General features: G+C 29.7%; 1 protein-coding gene across 4 annotated transcripts in view; it reads right to left on the reverse strand.

Annotated features, from left to right (window-relative positions):
- Nucleotides 1-2,012: 2,012 nt before the first annotated feature.
- Nucleotides 2,013-21,528, reverse strand: part of LOC107457092 (prostatic acid phosphatase) — a 48,315-nt gene continuing 28,799 nt past the window's right edge. Inside the window, exons 3-10 of one of the 4 annotated variants that reach the window (XM_087168129.1) lie at nucleotides 20,772-20,864; nucleotides 18,516-18,659; nucleotides 14,881-14,979; nucleotides 14,715-14,804; nucleotides 12,531-12,651; nucleotides 7,224-7,309; nucleotides 3,788-4,114; nucleotides 2,013-2,162 (exon numbers count right to left, since the gene is read on the reverse strand). In XM_087168129.1, the coding sequence (XP_087024255.1) occupies nucleotides 2,061-2,162; nucleotides 3,788-4,114; nucleotides 7,224-7,309; nucleotides 12,531-12,651; nucleotides 14,715-14,804; nucleotides 14,881-14,979; nucleotides 18,516-18,659; nucleotides 20,772-20,864 (1,062 nt within the window). In that variant the 3' untranslated portion in view covers nucleotides 2,013-2,060. The remainder of the gene's footprint in view (nucleotides 2,163-3,787; nucleotides 4,115-7,223; nucleotides 7,310-12,530; nucleotides 12,652-14,714; nucleotides 14,805-14,880; nucleotides 14,980-18,515; nucleotides 18,660-20,771; nucleotides 20,865-21,528) is intronic. The other 3 variants (XM_016075139.4, XM_071183245.2, XM_087168130.1) reach the window with 3 other exon arrangements.

The raw sequence follows: 21,528 nt of genomic DNA on the forward strand, positions 1-21,528 counted from the left end.
TATCCTTGATATTGTTAATTTTTCAAAGTTTTTATCGTTTATAATTACTTTGCTAAAATAAAATAAGTTTCCAAGTTATTTTGGGGCAGTGAATTAAAAAATAGTTTTAGTCGAGCTATTTAAAAAGAGTATCTCCCAAGAAGTAATTAATTTTAAAAAATTTACCTTTTATAGAATTTTTTTAAAAGCATAAAACTTTTTTTAGAAAAATAATAATTCATAAAATAAAATAAGGTGCGAATTTATTTAGGCTATAGATTCTAGGTCTGTCTTGCTTGAAAAGTTTCTTTCAGCGTAAAATTGCAAAAATTAATGAACTCAATCGCATAGATAAAAAAAGTGCATTTCATCGGGTTTTTTTTAAGTTTAATTATTTTTTCATTTATTGTTTCATTAACATTTATTGTACGAAATCTTCTTTACTCTTATATAAACCATAGGTAAAAAAATTTATAGTTTGACTGTTTTGGAAGTATATTTCATTGTGATTTTTTGAGATAAATTGTTTTTAAAATGTTTGTTTGATAAAATAAAATAAGTTATGAGCTTATTTAGATAGAAACACAGTTGTAGTCTGATTATTTATTATGTTTCTATCAATAATAGTCCCAAAAGAAAAGAAAGTTATGTATGACTCAATTTAGTACACTGTAAAAACTTTCAATGTGGAATTTTTTTTTATTGTTTCATACACACTGTACATAGTACAGTGTAAAAACTTTTAATGTGGAAATTGTTTTTATTGTTTCTTTTACATTTATTATATAAAATCTGCTTTAAGCTTATTTATACCATAGGTGAAAAAGTTACAATCTGACTATTTAGGAAGTTATTCCAATTAAATTGTCACGAGAAGAAAAAAGAAGTTATTCATGACTCAATTTAGTCGATCAAATAAAAAATTTATTTTGATTTATTTAAACGTTTAGCTGTTTCTTTTTTTGTTTTTGTTTGATAAATTAAAATAAGCTTAATGCTTACTTAGGCTATAGAATTTAAGTACGTCTCGTTTAAAGTTCCCTTCCAACCCAATAATTGGGAGAAGTAATAAATCCAACATAATATATAATAAAAGTATATTTCATTGTGATTTTTTTGAGATAGATTATTTTTGTTGCTTGCTGTAAAGTAGTTGCAACGAAAATTGGTAGCAACTACTTTACAGCAAAGTGGTATAGTGAAACAATAATAGATAACTCTCTAGGATCCCAGATAACTCTCTAGGTTCCTCACTACACAAGCAACCAATAGTAGGAACTACTCTTGGTTCTTTGGTGTAGTCAAATAGGTGGTTTGGTGAAGTCAAACACCAAAAATTTTATTTTTCACTAGTTAGTGTAAAAAAAAAGCATTTTTTTAAAAAAAAACTAATATTGCCTTCCAAATCATACTAAATATGTTTGAAATTTGCTACCTAATAAAACTTTCTGCATCTCAAATTTATTAATTTCCCTTTTAAAATATAATTTAGTCTAAAAATTTTGCTTTTACCAAAAAAAAAAAAAAAAAAAAAAGAAAATCATGAAACTAGTTGCAGACAGTCTCTAGGTTATTTAGTCTGTGGTTTTGAATTTCTCAATGATTTATTATTCATGTTAGATAAAATCAGATACTAGCTAGCGTTTTTTCCAAAAAATAATGTAACCACTAAATCTTAGTTTTTTCATATTTATTTTTGTGTCTGAAAGGCTTATTTATCTTTCAAATAAAAATTTAAGAAATTTTATTCAAGTAGCTGACTAAGAAAAAAATGAAAAGCTTAAGGACCCGATTTTGTCAAACTTTTCCCTATGTGTCTGAACCTTTCAATATTATTGAAGAATGTATACTTTTTAATCTTTAAATACTAACAGGAAATGCGTAATTTTTCTTTCTCAAGAGTCCCTAAAAGTTTGTATCAAGTAAAAGTTTTTTTTTCAATTTGTAGAGTTCTTCCGGAGTAAAACACTTTACTACGAATTAAATATTTTAAAAATGCGAAATTAAGAATTAAAAAAATACCACATTAATAACCAAGAGCACAGTTCTTTTTTAACAGTCAATGCAAAACAACATGTTTTTTACAATTTTATTATTGAATGAATATAGCTAATGACTATAAATAAATTCATGATTTCCAGCAGCAGATGAGAGGTTTTTAACATTTCTGATGAAGAGACAAACTGCAATAAATAAAATAAAATATTTGTACATATAATTAGAAAAACAGTTCACAGAATAAATAAAATAATGTTAGAAATTTTTTAAAAAATAAAACTTTTCTAAAAAAGTAAGGAATAAAATATTTCGCGAAACTTAAAAAATCGAGTTGATATAGCCTAAGTTAGTTTTTTAGATATTATGTTCATTTTATATAAAGTTTATCTTAAAATGTGTCCAAGAATTGCTTATAAAATTTCCAAAGGATGCAGATGAAAAGTCGGTGGTTTGCTTAATGTTATTATTGTTTTTAAAAATCAGCCTACTTTTTCAGTTGCTTCTATTTTTACCTATAAAGTTACGATATGCAAAACATAATTGAAAGTTATATTGAATGTAATCGGTTCCTTTACTACGTTAAGTATTCGGAATCTTTTCTACATTAACTTTGCTTTTTAGTACCCAACTTTTCTTTTATTTCAATTACCGTTGATTTAATATTATTTAATTTTCTAGAAATTCGATAGAAAAGCACAACTATAAATAAAAATAAAACGTGGTTTCAGACAACTTTACAAGGTGAAAAAAAATTTTGGAATAATTACCATACTGTGTGGTAATGAAATTTCTGGTTAAAAAAATCATATTTAGCGCATTTAAAACTAAAATATATACAGTATTTAAACCCTTTCTATTATATTTCATAATTGTTTCGTTCATATAGTAAAAGTTTACCGGAAATTCAGGTTCTTAAAATTAAAGTTCTTATCACCTCACGTTTAGTAAATATGCAAAATTCAAAATTAAATTTAACCGAATAAAGATTTTTATGCCACGCCCTAAGGTACCTTAATAAAATTAGCAAATTTTAACCCATAAACCAAATTTTATCCTGCATTATAGAACCATGTTTTATTGCTAATTTTATCGAAATAATTAGCAAAGCGCTTTTACAAAATACTGCGGCGCATTTTGGCGTTTTCATAGAGCCAGAAATACGGTAAGTTTTACCATATTCTAATAATCTTGACTATTTTTTTTCTCCGGGTGAAATAAGATTTTTGCATAATTCAAATCGTAAAATTACGGATTTGTTTTTCTCTCTTTCGTTTTTCTCTGTATTTAAATACAAATTCGGTAGCGATATAATCCGCTTCACGTTGATAACTGAAATTGCAAAAAATAATTTAAAATTAAAAAACACGCAATAAATTCTTGCACAGAATCTTCTAAAGTTTAACTTATAACAATGGCTAATGCTAAATATCATTTTTCAAATATCTCTCTTGAATGAACTAATTGAAATTTTTAAGCGATTTTGAGAATCGGGGACTAAAATTGTTCCTCGTATTTAATTGTTGCTTATCCAAATTTCAGTAGCTTTGTGCAAATGGTTATAAGAGATTTGACATAGCATGTTGCGGTAAGGGCAAATGAAACTATTGAGTAAACACCAAATAAAAAATGATTAAAAATATTTTACTATAAGCTTCTCGAATTTTCAATAGTATGAAATATATTTCATTATTAAACGAGTTCATTAAATCAGGGTTTGGATGAAATGGTAATTATTATGTTCTATAAAAATTTTGTGTTAGTGACACAAAACACACTAGGAAACTATAATTATTCTGTCATTTATACGTACGGGGGGTAAATCACAAACAGTCTCAAGTGGACGTAAAGATATGTTCATTTTGTAATCACATTCCGCCAAGAAATCAACAGGCCTAAACTCTGCTGTTCTGTTCAAAAAGCTTTCAACAGAACAGAAGCTTCCTCCGCATTCTTCAAAATACAATGATACTGGTGGATCGATTCGAATTTCTGGGCTTGAAGAATTGAAGTGAAGAAATCGCAGTGAATATGAATCATCTTCTTTCCACAATTCGAGAACTAGAACAGACCCCATTGGTGTTTCAACGAAACTAAATTTATTCAAGGTGAATAACACCTGGGTTATTGTGCTCCCATGCTGTAAATAAGGAGAGGTTTTGTTAAGGAGGACAGTAAACATAAAGATCAAAGCTTTGCATACATGCATCAGAGTTTATAAAGAAACCCTCATTCGAAAAATCAATTGAAAAAACGGAAGGAGATAGAGGTGTACGCTTCGTTAAGTTCTGCTTAGGAAACAAACAGGCCTTTTCTCATAAAATTTTAAAATTAGTTAAAAATATGCCAATAGATGGCGCTGCTATTTTAAAAATAGCTGCTATTTGCAGAAAAAGTGTGATCCAGCCATAGAAAGAAATAAGCAATCACTTATAAAAATATTTCAGTTGTGTTTCAATATGTATTACAAAGCAAAATTTTAGAAATTTTTTTAAAATGGTATCATTTTTTTCTATTAACTAAGTTGTGGTCTGATATTTCCCATGCATCTGTACTGTTACTTAAGGATAATGTGAAATACGAATTTTCTTTTAAAAATGCTTGATCTAGATCAAATTAAATTAAAAAAAAGAATTCTGTGATCTGTAATTTTACTTTGTCAGTGTATTTATGAATAAAAAAATATTGAATGTTCTTGAATATTAAATGTTCTTGAAATACTGAATGTTATTGAATATTGGATGTTAGACACAGAAGGATTTTTATCATATCTTTTATTAGTCAACATGGATGGAGCTAAGATGAAATTCTAAGATGCTTATGCACTAAAATTTGAGGAGCATGTCTCACATAAGTTTATTTTTTCAGTTGCAAAATGTTACATTTGTCTCCTCTTTGTTTTTAACCAGTTTAAAGAAAATGTTTATTTTGTCTACTAAAATACTCAATAGATATAATCTCGCTTTCTAATTTATTAAATGGTAGTTTAAATTTGAAAATTAGAAAAGATTTTTTGCAACACTTGAATTTTTTTTTTTAAAAAGTTTGTAAAGTATTCTTGATACTATGTAAAATTTGTTGCTGAAAAACAACTAATGAAAAGTCAGGAATATTCTAATTATTTTTGAAATCGAAAAACACAATCCTTCTCTTTAAATAATACTTTAAATATAATAGCTAATTTAAATTAACTTTTCTTTTAAGGCGCACCTTTTTTATTGCTTTTTTAATGAATATAATGTCAATCAGGGCTAATATGGAATAAAAGTATATCATGTCATTATTATCAATGATTTAAATACTTCATAAATAATAATAAATCAAAATAAAAAGTATTTTTAATATTTTAAATATAATATTTTTAATTTTATATTCTCAATTTAGTCATAGATTCGGAAACATACCTTAAAAAGCAGAACTACACATTACTATACATTTTGGAAGTTTTTTTTCAAGCATCTCACATTATGATGCCATATTAGGTATTATATATTTTCTAGCTTTTAAAATTTCGTTAATTCCATACATTTAATTTTTTATTCATTCTTAATCCTTTTATAATTAAATTGAACTAATAACTAATTTTTTTACCTCATTTTATATTAAAAAAACAAATATAAATCTTATTCCTTTCTTAACAAATTTAATTGCTAAGTTTTTAATTAGATGCTCAACGATCTTCGACGATAAATTCAGTACAACCTATTAATTCCCTAAATCCGATATCCAAACCTATTTTAAACTTCATTTTCCTTTAAGCTACTTTTTTTCACTAACCGCAAAAATGTTTCGGTTGCAGGGTTTTCTTAAATTCGAACGACATTTTTGGTGATTGAGCTACAGCCAGATTATTCAAAACTTAAAATTTATTATGTGGGGTTGGATTTAGTTTTGGCTACTTTATCTATCGATAACTTGCCATATTTTGGATCTCTTCCCGTGCTCCTAAGCGTCCGTTAGTAACTATTTATCAACTGGAAATTTTAACATTTTGGAGTTGGACGAGCGCAGGGGTCGGCAACCTAATGAGACAGAAGAGCCAAAAGTTGCAATTTACAAAATTTTCCAGCTTTTAAAGAGCCACTAAGAATTTTCGATTTAATATTTTAGTATTTGCTTATATATATTTGATTTTTGATTTAAAATTAATGGCTTTAAATACGGAATAGTATTTATTCATATAAAAACACAAATATAGATAGTTACATTAATAGGAGCATTGACTTTGCATGCCTTTTGAAAGTTTAATCAAAACTGGTTAATAACTTGCTGTTTCAAGCCCGACTCTGGATTCTTACTTCTATGTTGACTTCTAATTTTACTTTTTATTATATTATGTTGACCCGAAGATCGTCAGCATTCCATATGCCAACTTCTGACTTTCTTTCTGAGTTTTGATAATAAATTTCTAATTTTTTCGTATGGAACTGGAGAGTCGCAACTTTACATTAAAAGAGCCACATGCGGCTCCCGAGCCACAATTTACCGACCCCAGGACTAAGGGGGTTTATGGATGCCCTATGTCCCCTTAGTCCGACCATTGAAAGTAATGCAAAAATGTTATATAAAATGGATCTGTGTTTGTCTCGGTAAATAGATGATTTAATTTTTTCTTTCTTTTTTTTGGATTTAATATGCTTTAAATTTTTTTTAGTGTGACCATATTTGCTTGTTAACTTTAAAAAATGCTGCCTAATAAAATCACACGTTTTGTCTGATATATCTCTGATATATCTTCCTTCAACAGGTCCCGCAGTAGACTGATCGGATCGTAAAGACGCGGTTCCCTGTAGAGTACTGAAGTCGAGTAACACTGGCTACGGTCAGTAAGCGGGTGGGTGTCCACTTCGATCAGCCTGCATTAGGACCGAGGGTGCGCGGTATCGGTCCCGGTTAAACTGTTCTACTGCAAAGGTCGTCGAGCTAATTAAGCAGGGAAGCCATTCCCTCTGCAGAGGATCGAAATTGCGATGGCATGTCTACGGATCATCCTCAGGGATGTTTCCCAGACCGTCGCCAATAGCCCATTGTGCATCTCTAGTGCGATGTAAATAAAGTACTTACCCTCCTTCAACAGAACGACCATCTATCAAAACCTTCCACGATACCAATTCTTTTACGATACACGTATTAGCTTTGATTAGCCCTATATTAGGCTTTAGGCAAGGTACATTTTTAATTGATGTTTAAAATATATAATAATTTAAAGAAAACTTAAATACTTATTCAAATTAAAATCTATTTCTTACTCCAGCATAGACAATAACACGTTTGTCCTCCATATCGTCTTTCATTTTTAATATCATGTTGCTAATCATGTGATTTAGCAAATTACCTATAAAAAATAGATTTAAATGGATAATCATACAGTCAAATAAATAGACACAATATCTAACATCCTGATAAAATATAAATGAAAAGAAGAACGTTACAGCTGAACCGAGTCAATAGGATTCACGTCTTTGAATATATGTAAAAAATGAAAAATGAAATAATAATAATGAAGTGTGATTGTAAAATAACTATGTGCACCAAAGTTATAACCCACTTTTTCCTTCATTTTTTTAAAATATTAAAAATAAAAATTTCTGAGGAAATGTTTTTTTTTAGAAACTGAAACAACGTAAACCTGGGGTAGCTCTGTCTTGATACGCAAGTATTATTTTTATAATTGCACGCAATTCGATGTTTTGAAATATATTTTTCTTGAAGATGTAAAATTCTTTCGATAATTTTGTTGAATAAAATGATAGTAGCTAATTTTAAGACCAAAAAATACAAAATTATAACATATTCTTAAAAAGGAAAAGATTTTTTTTAAAGATATTAGTTGAAAAATAACTGAAAATATAGCTATCCTTAATATAAAGCCAATAAAACTTCAACCAACCAGAAAAGAGACTTACCAGAAAAGAAAAATTCTACTCTGTCATATTTTATAATTGTAATAAATACTCTGAGTTAGATTTTTAATAAAATATATGTTTTTGTATCAATACATATCGATGTCTGCAAATTTAGTTCATGTCTTTTAAGATGGTCAAACTAACATTTTTTCAACTACACAATGGGATTTTATGTATGGCAATGCTTGTTTATCATTGAAAACTGTTTAGAATAGAAAAGTAAGCGGCTTTTTTATCTGATCTATGCTCAGTAGAGGAATTTTTTTAGTGATAAGTGTTTTCACTCTTTGTTACATCTGTCAACCACATTAGTTGTATAAAGAATGTTTAGATATTTTTTATTTATCTAGATAAGATAGCTATTTAGTTTATTACATACTCCAGCTTAATTATATTGGATTTCAATATTTATTTTTGTTTTGGAATTGGATTTTTGTTCTTTAAAATGCCATATCCGTTACCTAATCTGGTAACAGAATTTACATTATTTACACATTTTGTTTTAATTTAAATTTTCAAACATGTGATCTAGCTAGGTGAAATATTTGATGCCCTGAGTAGCTAGAATGTTAATAAAATATGAATGTCAAGAATAAGGAAAGAAATGAATAAAAGTTAAAAATTTACTTAATATCTATCTATCTATATTATATAAAACGCTAATACGTACGTATGTATGTATGTATCAATAAAACCGATGATATTTCTTTTCTCGCGCTGGCAACAGTTTTCATTTTTAATTGATTGGATTTGGCGCGCAAGAGCACGTAGTGAGCAACCAGATAACAATAACCAGAGTGAGCATTATCAGGTTGTTCAATTCAGATTCATGCACTAAAAACATGACAATATATAATTTAAACTCAATTAGGAATTAATTAATTAATTGAAGTGAGAATGCTTTAAAAGGCCGCTGTTGAATTGATATTTTTCTACTGGGAGCTACCTAAACGTCTAAAAAACGTTTAAGTGTTTGTATTGAATGCATTGAATTTTTTTATATTTCGCGTTTATTTATGCATTGAATTTTCACGCTTTAAAATGCAGAATATTAGTGAAGCAATATTTGATAATTTATTATGCTAATACGTTTCTTATTTAGCTAATGTTTTGATTTTTTCACCATGTACAATCTAAATAGCTAATATACTTTTTTAAAAGCCAATAAGAACATTGGTAGAATTCTTCTACATAAGTACAATCTATGTCTTTGATGATAAAATACTATGTCTTTGATGATAATATATTATGTCTTTGTGCTAGAACATTGTGTTCATTGGCGAGCGAGCGCAGCAAGCCATGGTTCACGGCGTGAACCACATAGGATTGCGTAGCAATTCTCGGGGGTTGGCGAGCGATAGCGAGCAGGGGGCGGAGCCTCCTAGTTTTATGTATTTTATTATAATATGTAAAATTTGTTTATAATTCTTGAACTATTTATTTGTCTTAAACTGCTTTCACATTTCATTTATTCTTTGTTTCGTTTGTATGGTAAGCTAGAAAACAAACTATTTTGAGGACTATTAATTCTGTGTTAACTAATTTAACCACAATTATGTTTAAAAAAAAGTGTTTTCATATTATGTTGCCAATTTAAAAGGATTGCATTTAAGAATAAATTTTAAGGATTGCCATTCGTTATGAAAAGTGGTAAAGAAAAGCAAGCGATATTGCAGCCCTCTAGTTTTGCAGATGAAGTTCATTCAATGTGTAATTCGCTTATTATTAAAAACCGGTTAATGTCACTAAAAGTTTCCTATCATGAGTTGGAGAAAACAAAGTGAGAATCAAGCTCACCGGCAAAGTTCATTCTAGCAATTCAGGGAAAGAAGGCAAAGAATGTCGAATCGAAAGAGAGCAAAGGAAAAGTCAAAATAGAAACTTATTTGACGTTTTATCACCGTCTTTTTACTTTTCAACTGACATATTTTCTCCCAAATGAGCATTTTCTAACGGTTCTTGCTACATCTTCTTTTACAAGTTAATTGGATCACCCATTCAATCTTCAAAAGAAATGCTCTCCTATTCCGAGAAGTTTAACATTCCCCACCCATGAAAAAGTAAACTCCTCCACTAAACTTTCTGACCTCTCGCCAACTTGGCGTGGTAGAATAATACGCAAATTACATTTCTCAAACGATTTCATTATTATTACTTAACTCCTCTTTATTAATAATTATCAGGTATAATAGTAATTAGTAATAATATTTATAATTAATAATATTTATCAATAATAAATCGATTGACTTGTTTAACAGTAACATGCAAGTTGACCATCAAAGTCCATAACCATCCCCATAACTTTTAATTAGCTGTATCTATAGATAAAAAATTATTGCCTGGATGTAGTAAATTGGTCATGTTAATACCAACATCTGATGGAAAACGACAGTGATAATGTTTTAACTAAGGAAATGATCCACGTATATAGGGAAATGCTGAACTACAAAGTTTTAGAACAACACCAATTTAGTATAAAAATTCGTCTTGTAAACATTAGTGAGGGAAAAATGAGCGCTTAGCCTCACTCATAGGAGCTCACTCATTAGCCTCTCTCTCTTACTATAGTGTTATGGAAGGAGTGCTTCACCCCACTTCGAATCGATGACCTCTCGTCTATAGGATGAGCGCTACACCCCACTTCCTCGATTTGAATAAGAGTTCAACCTCACTGATAAGCTCTTAGTGGAAATGACATAGCATAGTTTGGAATAAGCAAATGCTTCTTAAAAATGTTCTGTATTTATTTTTTTTACAACTATAGGAATATTTGAAAAAATTAACGTTAACTTGTCAATCTGAAACATGCTTCAAATGAATTCCTCATTATGAACTATTATAAAAAATTCGCGCAAAATGAGCTCATTTATTTATATATATATATATATATATATATATATATATATATATATATATAAATAATATGAGTATATATATATATATATATATATATATATATATATATATATATATATATATATATATATATATATATATATATATATATATATATATATATATATATATATATATATATATATATATATATATATATACTCATAACATAGCCTAGTTTGAAATACAAATTGCCTCTTAATAATTTAAGTACTTATTTCTTGACACATATGGGTATTTTTGAAAAGAAAAATGACTCTCACTTTACAATCTAACACTAGTTTAAAATTATTTCCTCATTGCAAAAAATTAAATAAAAAGTTTCTACTTTTTTTTAGATTTCATTCTTTACGTTAATTATATACATATGCTCTTAACATTACTAAACAAATCCCTCTTAAAAATTTTTAGTACTTATTTCTTGAAAGATATTGGTATTTTTGAAGAAAAAAACGCTAACTTTGTAATTTGAAATAAGTTTCAAACAAATTTCTCATTGCAAAAAATTATAAAAAATTTACTAAGTGACCTACGTTATGTTAACAGTATACATGCTGTTAACGTAACATGACTTGGACTAACCAAATGCATATTTTAGTATTTATTTCTTCTAACTAATGGGAATTCTAGATATAGCAAATTGATCATGTTAAGACCGTCACCATATAGAAAATGGCAATGATGACGTTTTTACTAAGAAATGATCCATGGATATAGGGAAAAGGTGAACTGCGTCTCAGAACAACACCTATTTAGTACAAATAGACGCCTTGTAAACATTAGTAGGGGAAAAATGAGCACTTGACCCCACTTTTCGGATTGATGACCTCTCTCTTGCTATGGGAAGAGAGCTTAACACTACTTCGAGTCGATGACCTCTCGTCTATAGGATGAGCGCTACGCCCCACTTCCTCAATGAATGAGAGTTTTGAAATAAACAATTCATCTGAAAGTTATTTAAAATTACGAAGTAAGCGTCATTTTTTTTTCTTTCAAAAATGCCAATATAAGAGCATATATGTATAGTTAACGTAATGTAGGAAAATTTTCGATTTTTTTTTTTAAAAAAATCTTTTGCTATGAGGAAGTAACTTTAAATTTGTTCATTGTTGTCCTTACTAAGAGTTTATCATTGGGGTTGAACTCTCCATACTGAGGAAGTGGGATGAAGTCCTCATCCCATAGCACTATAGTAAGTAAGGTAATCAACCCTAAAAGTGGGGTGTAACGCTCATTTTCCCCCTACAAACATTGATATTAAGAAATGTTCTACTTTACCCAATTGTTCATTTACCTTTTACCTATATCTTTCACTGTTTCTTAAATAGAAACGTAACTATACAGCTTTCTATTATTAGAAACGTATATACAGCATAGTCACTTTATAATACTTAGATACTACTTTTATAGCTATAGCTAAAGTAGTTCGAAAGAAAAAAGGTGGTTATTTAATGTATTTCACTTGGAACACTTCGTATATAAATTTTTATTAATTGGTAAAGATTTCAATATAAATGAGGATGCAAAGTCATCCTTAATGCGAATGAAATATAAATAGTTAAATCATAATACTAGCTCTTATTAGGAGCTTTTAATTATTAAAGATAGCATATTTTTATGAGTATTTTACGTTGCATCGTATTAAAATGATATTTCACACTTATTTTTTTTAAAAGTAATAGTAAAAAAGTGTAGGCGTTCAAGACGACGGATATTTTTGAAAATTAAATTTTTTAAATAAAGATATTGCATTACCTACTCGATATCTAAGCAGAATTTTTGTTGAATACAGGAAGTAGTAGTTGAGAAGAATTTGATATTTTAACTCATCTCGACATGGCTCTGACCATTTAGGCGATGATAAATTGAAATATTCCTGAAAAACTTTTTTTTTATCACTAAGTAGACATCAAGTTGAAGACAAAAATCAGATAGGACATTAAGTTGACAAGGACTGAAATTTTTAATAAAGAGATAAAAAAAGGATAATTCAAATCCTTTACGTACCTAGTGTGTTGAATTTCGCAAGAATAAATGAATAAATTTGGAAAATAAACTGTTTTTTTTCAGTAAAATTATTGAATATGACGAGGACAGTGATGAAATAAAATTTATAAAGCAGCATGAGATTTACAAGACATATTTTCCGTTTAAATACCATGAGCCTAACACATAAAATATTCAAACTCCCGTCAATTGGTAGTAGAGTTAGAGGTTATCTTAACGATAGCTGGACTCCATTAATGCAGATTTTAAAACAACTCGGATAAATGTTCTAAAGAAAATCAAGGCCCATACCGGACTATCGGGTCAATGATGATGATGAAAATTACCTTAAACAGTAGTATAACATAGCTATACAGCTTTTTTCCCCTCCGTATACCCTCTTAAAGTTTTGAAAGTTTTCCAACGCCGTTTGAGCAATATTTATATTTAAAACCTGATAAATATGCAGTTTATGACAATCGGCATGCGATATAATGACCCAATTAACTTAAACGAAAATTGACGTCATAACGCGAAGTCATTATATCTCGAATGCGCATGCCCCAAAATACTATTAAACTATTGGTAAAAATAACTTTTTTGAAACCTTTACCTAAATTTAATGACTAATATGTTCAATGTGAGTCTTTTGTTTTGAAAGCGAAAAGTATGCAGATACTAATTTTCTCGGAGAAAAACAAATTGAATTTCATTTAATGAGTTAAATCATTATTCAGTGATGATGTTCTTGAAATTTGAAATTTATTATTCAGTGTGGACGTTCTAAATTTATTCAGTGTGGACATTATGAAATAGAAACAGTAATTATGTATCGGCGTTATAATGATCTGTGTTTTTTTTTGCTTTCTTGCTATTCATATAAAAATATCCGTGAGTAAAATAAGTCAATAAGGCATTTACAATACCAATGATAACTCATATTTAACTGTAACTACTGTTTCAAAATAATGCTATAAAAATTACAAATTAATGAACCATGTTTCACAAAGCTTCTCTCACAAACTATATATATTATGTACACAGCATTAAAAATAATAACTAATAAATTATATGCAGGATGTCTCAGTTAAACGTTTCAAAACTCGTAAGAGGGGTACGGTGCATCCTGACGACTCGAAATCGTATAGCAATGCGGGGTCGGAAATGCTTTCCTGAAGCGGTGATGTACACAGAAGCACCATAAAGAAAAGAGACCGTAAGTGAAAAATCGTTTTAATAACACATTGAAAAAATTATATGGTACATGGGTCAAAGTAAGTGTTCGAAGTTTCTGCGACTGTCTACAATGTACACCTCACATCTCCGGCGCATGGACATTCGAACATTCTGCAATACTCCAGGCATATCTCGAATTTCTTCGGCAGCTACTGAGATTCTAGCAACCAGCTCCTCAGCATTGTCAACAGGGGTGTCATAAACCAGTGTTTTCGTATGACCCCAGAAATCAAGACATGATAGGTCGGGTGACCAAGGAGGCCATATAATTTTTTCAATGTATTATTAAAACGATTTTTCACTTACGGTCTCTTTTCTTTAAGGTGCTTCTGTGTACATCACCGCTTCAGGAAAGCATTTCCGACCCCGCATTGCTATATGATTTCGAGTCGTCAAGATGCACCCTACCCCTCATAGGAGTTCTGAAACTTTTAACTGAGACACCCTGTATAAAACATTAACAAATCTTTTTATGTTGTTTCGTTGTCTAAATTTGCATTAGCTTGTTGCCATTTCTTTTACAAGATTATTAACAATATTAATACATGTCGCAGCATAAACAGTGGTTAAAGGTTGGATTTGCCTTGAGTATAAGAGCTCGAACAAACATTGCGAACTGTCGAACTTTACCAGCTTACAGTAAGGATTTGGATTTTTCATTGTGACCAAACATTTCAAGACTTCAGAATAATAAATTTGTTTGAATAACCACCTTACCTGTGTATTCAATGTCCTTGCAATTTCAGATGCATGAAAAGGGTCTTGAACTACTACTCGTGTATGAAAAGCTAAAAACCTGTAAAGAAACTAAGAAACGAAATTTTCAATTTTCAGTTAAAAAATGTGGAAAGAAAATGTTCAGACAAAATAATGAAATATTAACTTTATGCCTCTGCAAAGTCTCGTTGTACAGTTTTGAATTGTGGAATACATCAAGCTCATCGTTTGCTCTTTTGCATTTACTATTTCTTCCAAAGATATTCTGAAAATAAAAAAACATAATTTAATCACTCTATTCGAAGGCTAATTGGAATATCCAGATATTTTATAAACTGCCGGTTTAGTTTGCTAAACTGAAAAAAATATTTTAGTAGGGGAAGGTGAGGTAAGATCAGGTAGCTAAGATTCGAATGCCTGCTTGAACTGCTCGATTTAGAAGCTGTCAGATTTAATCAAGCTGTTCATTGCTCAGTTCAGAACAACATATAACTTCGGAAATGTCATAGATGTTCTATTTCAGTGAAAAAGTAGACGACAATTCTGTTTTACATCTCAATTTAAGAAAATTATCCATGTAATAATTTACATGTTATATAGTCGAGGGAAGAAGGGAGATTTGTCCCCTCGGGCCTGTTGAGAGCCACATCAAAATTTCTCACAAATTTTTTTTATTCATTCATTAGTTTCTTTAATATAAAAAAAAAGAAAATTGCAGAAAATTTCTATTAATATAAAAACTAAAATTTTGAATCTAGGAACTTTGAAAATTTAACGAAATGTGGAAATAACGTTTTTTGTGCTTTGAAAAAGGGCCAGCAAAAATTTGTCCTTGAGCCCGTAAAACAATTGTTCAGCCTTGGATGTAGTTATTTTCTTTGCCTAGTACACTGCAAGTTTTATGTACTCAACATCAAGAGCATGGGAGCGAAACCGGTTTGAATACCTGGTTTTACCTCAACAATAGAAGTTATCGAAATATAACAGAACAGTGATGTTATTGGACTAAATCACTATTGTCTGACAAGGTATGAATCTTTAGTAAACGTCTAATAAGCTGGACAAAAAACAGTTTTTGTTACTGGAATGATTAGTAAATTAGGTTAGTTTAAAAACAAAAGAACATTAGAGAGTTGACAGAGTAAAACGAGCGTATCTACACAGACGCCGTCAATGAATCAACCACTACACATCAATGTGATAGGTCCTTATCTTCTTGACTAGTAAAGTGTAGAGTGCCTTCAGTAAAGTGTAAAGTGTAGTTCAGTGTTTGCTCCCTACGAAACAGAATTAATTTCACCGCAATCGAGGTTCCCAATTTCACATCCACTACACGGTAACATCACCAAAAATAGTGGCAACCACTTTTCACTAAAGTGGTATTTCCTGAAGGGATGGATGTTCCTTAACGCTACTTAGTTTAAAGGAGCTGCCTCCATATTTCGTAATAATCGAATAACACTAAAATTTATAATTAGAATGAGATGTAATGCACATGAGAGTCACAAAGTTATATTTAGATGCAACACAAAGTAAAAATTATTAATTTAGGATGCATGCATACATTAAATCTTAAAATGAAACAAGTTTGTTTATCAAACATACACAGAGCACAGAAAAAATATTACGATGAATTCTAACTATGCTTAGTAAAGTGAAGGCCAAAAAAAATCAAATCATTTAATTTCAAAAAAGGCGAAAAGCTACCTTATGTAAAAAGAAGAAAATTGATGGAAAATTTTTTGAAAGTGAATGATATCTTCCAGCTGTGCATAGCACTCAAAATTTATAAAAACTGATAAAATTGTACTTTTTTTAATAATTTTTTTTCTACTTCTTAAAGTTGTATGGTCGGCATGGTATTGCCCGGTATTGCATATGCTTTCCTATGCTTAATTTAAGGATTGAAAAGATTGAAATAACAATACAAAATAAAATAATAATATCGTTATTATTTCAATTCACAATATGTTTAAAAACCATGAATCAACCCGACGTTTTCTTTCAGTTTTTGCCATTTGAACTAGTTTCAAATGTCATAATTCTTGCAAGTTTTTCTTGCCAGCTGAATAAAAAATAAAAATATATTTTATTAAACAGGTTTCTGAATGAACCACCACAAAACTCTCCCAGAGATTTTTCTTCAGAGCAAGCTACCGAAACATGAATATTTTCCTCTTTTCTTCCATGCAATTTTCAAAAGTTGTAAATAGATTAAAGTTGTAAATAGAATCAAATTGCACAAGTGCAAATTTTTCAGAAAAAAAAAGGGTTATGACGAAATGATAGTATATTCTATATGAAATTATTAGTGTTCCCATAGAGCCAGAAACACGGTAAATTTTGACCATACTTTTTTTTCTTTCCTGAATAGTAATACAGCAGCGATAGCAGCACCACTATTCAAGCTGATAAATTATGTTAAAATGAGTTTGCCACAAAATACACATGTTTGCTTGCAATTGCTTAATACCGATGCAATAGAAGAAAAAAAAAACAACTTGCAAGGTCGAAAGAATGCGGCACATATTCCGTAGATTTAGTCAGCTAGCTCGTATGAGAGAATTTAAAGGAAATTTGTCCAGATAAAGGGATGTGTAAAGAGTAAAACAACGCTCAGTAGTGCGATTTTTAGTAACAGAAGGTAACAACGATACATAACGTAACACGGTTATGTATCGTTGATTGGTTGTTACGATATACTGAGAAAAAAAAGTATGTTTAAAACTATCAAAATATAGTAAAAATTACTTTATTTCTGGCACTGAAGGAAAAATTAAAATTTCAGTAATTTTACTGAAGAGCTTTAATACTAATTTTGGTAAAGTTAACGACAAAATATTTTTTTCTTTAATCATATAAATGTCATTTTATCATATTTTTGATAGTAATGAAAATAAAACTTGGTAATTTTGTCCTTATACCTTAGAGCATGGTATAAAAACCAATTACTCGGTTAAATTTACTTTTTAGTTATCTAATTATTACTAATGTATAGTAATATGTCGTGGTGGTGCCACCTGTTGGACAGGTTACGAAATTCACTGAATTCGAATTACGTTGAATGATGCCGATTTCTTTTCTTCTTCTTCTTTTTTTTTTACTAGAATTGTAATTACCAAACAGTACGGTTATTTTACCAAAATTGTTTTCTTTATAAAGGCATCATTCGACGCCCTATACGTCTAATGTTGCATATGGCATAAACTATAAACAAATATTTCCATCGTGAACCGGCATGAATCAATTTCATCATGAACCATTTCCAACATGAACAGAGTACATCAATAGCGGGCCTGCCTCTGTCAACACTCAGGACAAGTAAATACAACGATGCCCATAGATGCTTTTGATGAAATTATTAAGGGATGAACAAGGAATTACAACTCGAAACTTTAGATGCCACAGATATTACGTGTAAGTTGTAAATGAAAAACGGTGCAATCACCTTCAGCCACTAAATCGTATCACTTCAAACTTTTTTTGGATGCATTCTTTTGAAAACAACCTTACTTTCACTTTAAATGCTCTCTTATGATCATGATAATCAGTAACACATAGTATGCCTCGTACTTTTCTTACATTCATTTATAACCTGGAATGATAGCGCTTCTATCGTTAGTGTATATGTAACGCTATCAAATTTGCTCACTTTCATTTTGGCAATACTTTATTAGATAAAATCAAGTTTTCTACTGGTGGAAAGTACCACTGCGAATGGTTTTTGGAAATTTCACGCCAATTACCTATCCTATCTAATTCAGGGCAAATTTTGAAAATTATAATTTAATGAAAACTTACCTTATAGCCTGCAGTATTTGGGATGATAGGCTGCCATTGAATCCCATCAGAGAATTGATACTCTTTTTTCGGGGTATACAAACCTGCCATGAATGCATACGCTCCATACAAAGCTCTTGCAGCTTCCGTAGCTAGCACATTAACCTTTCGAAAAAACAAAATTTGAAATTTGAGCCTAAATGAGACAGGTTGCTAATTTTGTTGACCATTTTTATAAAACTTCCGAATAAGTATTTTGAATTATAACTTACCAATTATAACTTACTTTAGCGCTAAAGTTAGTTTAGAATTTGCTAATTTACTATGTGAAGGATGAGTTAAGTTTAAAAAATAACTCAAATATTTAATCTTTAAATCAAAGACAGAGGAACAAACTTTCAACATATTATTTAGTTCTTTTTATTCCTCTTTCTTAACTTATATTGCTTAGAAAGAGGATTAAGTATCTAAATATTTTACTTTCTTCCAAAATATCACCAATGCTAATAATACCATTTTTAAACAATTAAAAAAGACATCAGCATTAAAACGTTTTATAAAATTCATTATAATCGAAAATTTAAAGTGCATAAATTGAGGTCCATACAAATCATATTTAACTTTGTAAGCTGCAAGTAACATCCTTACAATCAGTTTTCTAGCGTATGCATAACATTTTGCATTATAATAACATTGTACTATTGACGTGACCAGTCAATATAATGGTAACCAGTGGCCACTCACAAAACAAAATCAAATTATCTGAGATTTTCAGAGTTAACTTAACAGATTTTTGTGAATTGTTCCCATTTAGATTAACATAAATTTTCCTGCAATTTTAAAAATTGGAAACGTAAATATGTGTTAAAAATTTATATCTGAATACCGTAGGAAAAAATTATACCGACATTGCCACTTTTTCAAACCTTAGACGTAAAATAACCTGGGCTCTCATTGGACCAATATTCACTAATCTTGGCTCCAAAAAGGGCTCAAAGGGCCGTTATTTTCCGATATGGGTCCTGTATGGAATTGTCCGATTCATCCGATATTTTACAGCAACTTTTTAACCAATATTGGTCCTATATAGAGTTCTCAGATTAACCCAAAATTTTATATTCATTATTCAGCCAATATATACCCTATATTAGCTGTATATAGATCGGTATTGGCCCTATATAAGACCCATGTTATAAAATCTAGACATCCCAATATTGATCCCTCGGTGCATATTCAGTAAGGACCCATATTGAGTCAATTTTGAGCCAAATTGGGACCAAGGCAAAACTGTTGAGAGGGAACTAATGTTATTTATTGTTCCAAGCATAAAAGTTTCATAAAATTCAGCAAAATATCTCACGATTTCAATTTGAGTCTTTCATAGTTTTATAACAGGCTTTAGATAGATTGGAATCTGTTTTCAATAATGATTACTGTCCTAATATTTTAAGATCTTAAGCGAGCTGAAATTGTTTTCTAGAACTTTTTAAAAATGAAGTATTTATTTAAATAGCACTGTTGACAAGAAAAATAAATTGTAGTAGTACTTTATTCATGTCGCACTAGAGCTGCACAATGGGCTGTTGGTGACTGTCTGGGAAACATTCCTAAAGATAATCTGAAAACATGCCATCATAATTTTGATCCTCTGTTGAGAGGATGACTTTCTGCGTTCGAAGTTGATGTCTTTGTTGTAGAACAGTTCAACGAAGACCAGTACCACACTCCCTTGGTCCCTTCGCAGACTGGTCAAAGTGATCTCCCACCCGCTCACTGACGACCAGTTGTGCTTGACTTCTGTGATCAACTGGGAACCGCATTTTGATGATCACAAGAAAAATAAACAAATGCACATCTGGATAAATTTTAAAAGATAAAATTGGTAACATGTGCCCAATAATTGACTGAAACATTCTGTTTTGAAATAATATAATACTCATTGAAATTAATCTGACCAACAATACTGTTAGTTGCTGACATTCTCGAAATATATCTAAAGTTGAAAGTCTGTTTCCCTGAAAATTCCAGGTTTTCTCTATATTGAGTGGCCACCCTGTATTATAATAATAATAATTATTCGTTAAGATTCGTACTTTAATTAATTGCTTGCAAGCTTATAGCGTTGCTATTCCTACTTATTATTATTTTTTTCAGAATACTTTATGATCTCAGTGAAATTCGTTCATTTATTTGTCAACAAAAACTGAATGTAGTTATTATTATTTTCGGACATATGATAAAAATTGTTTACATAACGAAAAAGGAAATTAAACTTACTTCCTTCGGATTGGTCGTTATGAAATTCTTATAAAAATTTTGCAAGTGTTTTCCCATTACATAGTTTTGAAGCCTTCCTAACTGAAAATAAAACTGAAATTTCAAAAATGAAAACAGAAATGAAATTAAAATATAAATATTCAAAATTACTAGGAAATTCTAGCAAGTAACGTTTTGCACTATTGCACTAAGAAAAAGGTATGGTCGAAACTACCAGACTGTGGTAAATTTTACCATGTTTATGGCTCAATTGGAACACCAAAAGCTCAATTTTTTTTACGAAACACTTTGGTAATGATTTTAATTATAATAGTAACTCTAAAATATGGTTTTATTATGTGTGTTTAAATTTGGCAATTGTGGTAAAATAAGATATTCTTATTATGATACGTTAGAGTATGGCATAAAAATCATCTATTCGGTTAAATTTACAGCCTTGTAATTTTTGCTTAATGTGTAGTAGTAAGATTTTTTTTTTTGAAAACCAGAATTTCCGGTAAACCTTTACCATAAGAACGGAAAAATTGCCAACTGAATATCTTAAATACCGAATATTTCAGTTTTATTAATCAGAATTATAATTTTTATTATCAGATATGATTTTTTTCCCGATATATTTGGTGTGAAGTAAGATATTTGGACTATAAGTAATATATTTGACAGATTAAAAACAATCTTATAGTAAACAAAATTTAAACATCAATTTAAAATTCAGTGTATGGATGAACTTGAAACGGTATTCGTGAAAAATGACTAC

This window comes from Parasteatoda tepidariorum, chromosome 7 (genome assembly GCF_982258835.1).
Source record: "Parasteatoda tepidariorum strain Cologne lab strain chromosome 7, Ptep-v5.0, whole genome shotgun sequence".
NCBI classification, from domain to species: Eukaryota; Metazoa; Arthropoda; class Arachnida; order Araneae; family Theridiidae; genus Parasteatoda; species Parasteatoda tepidariorum.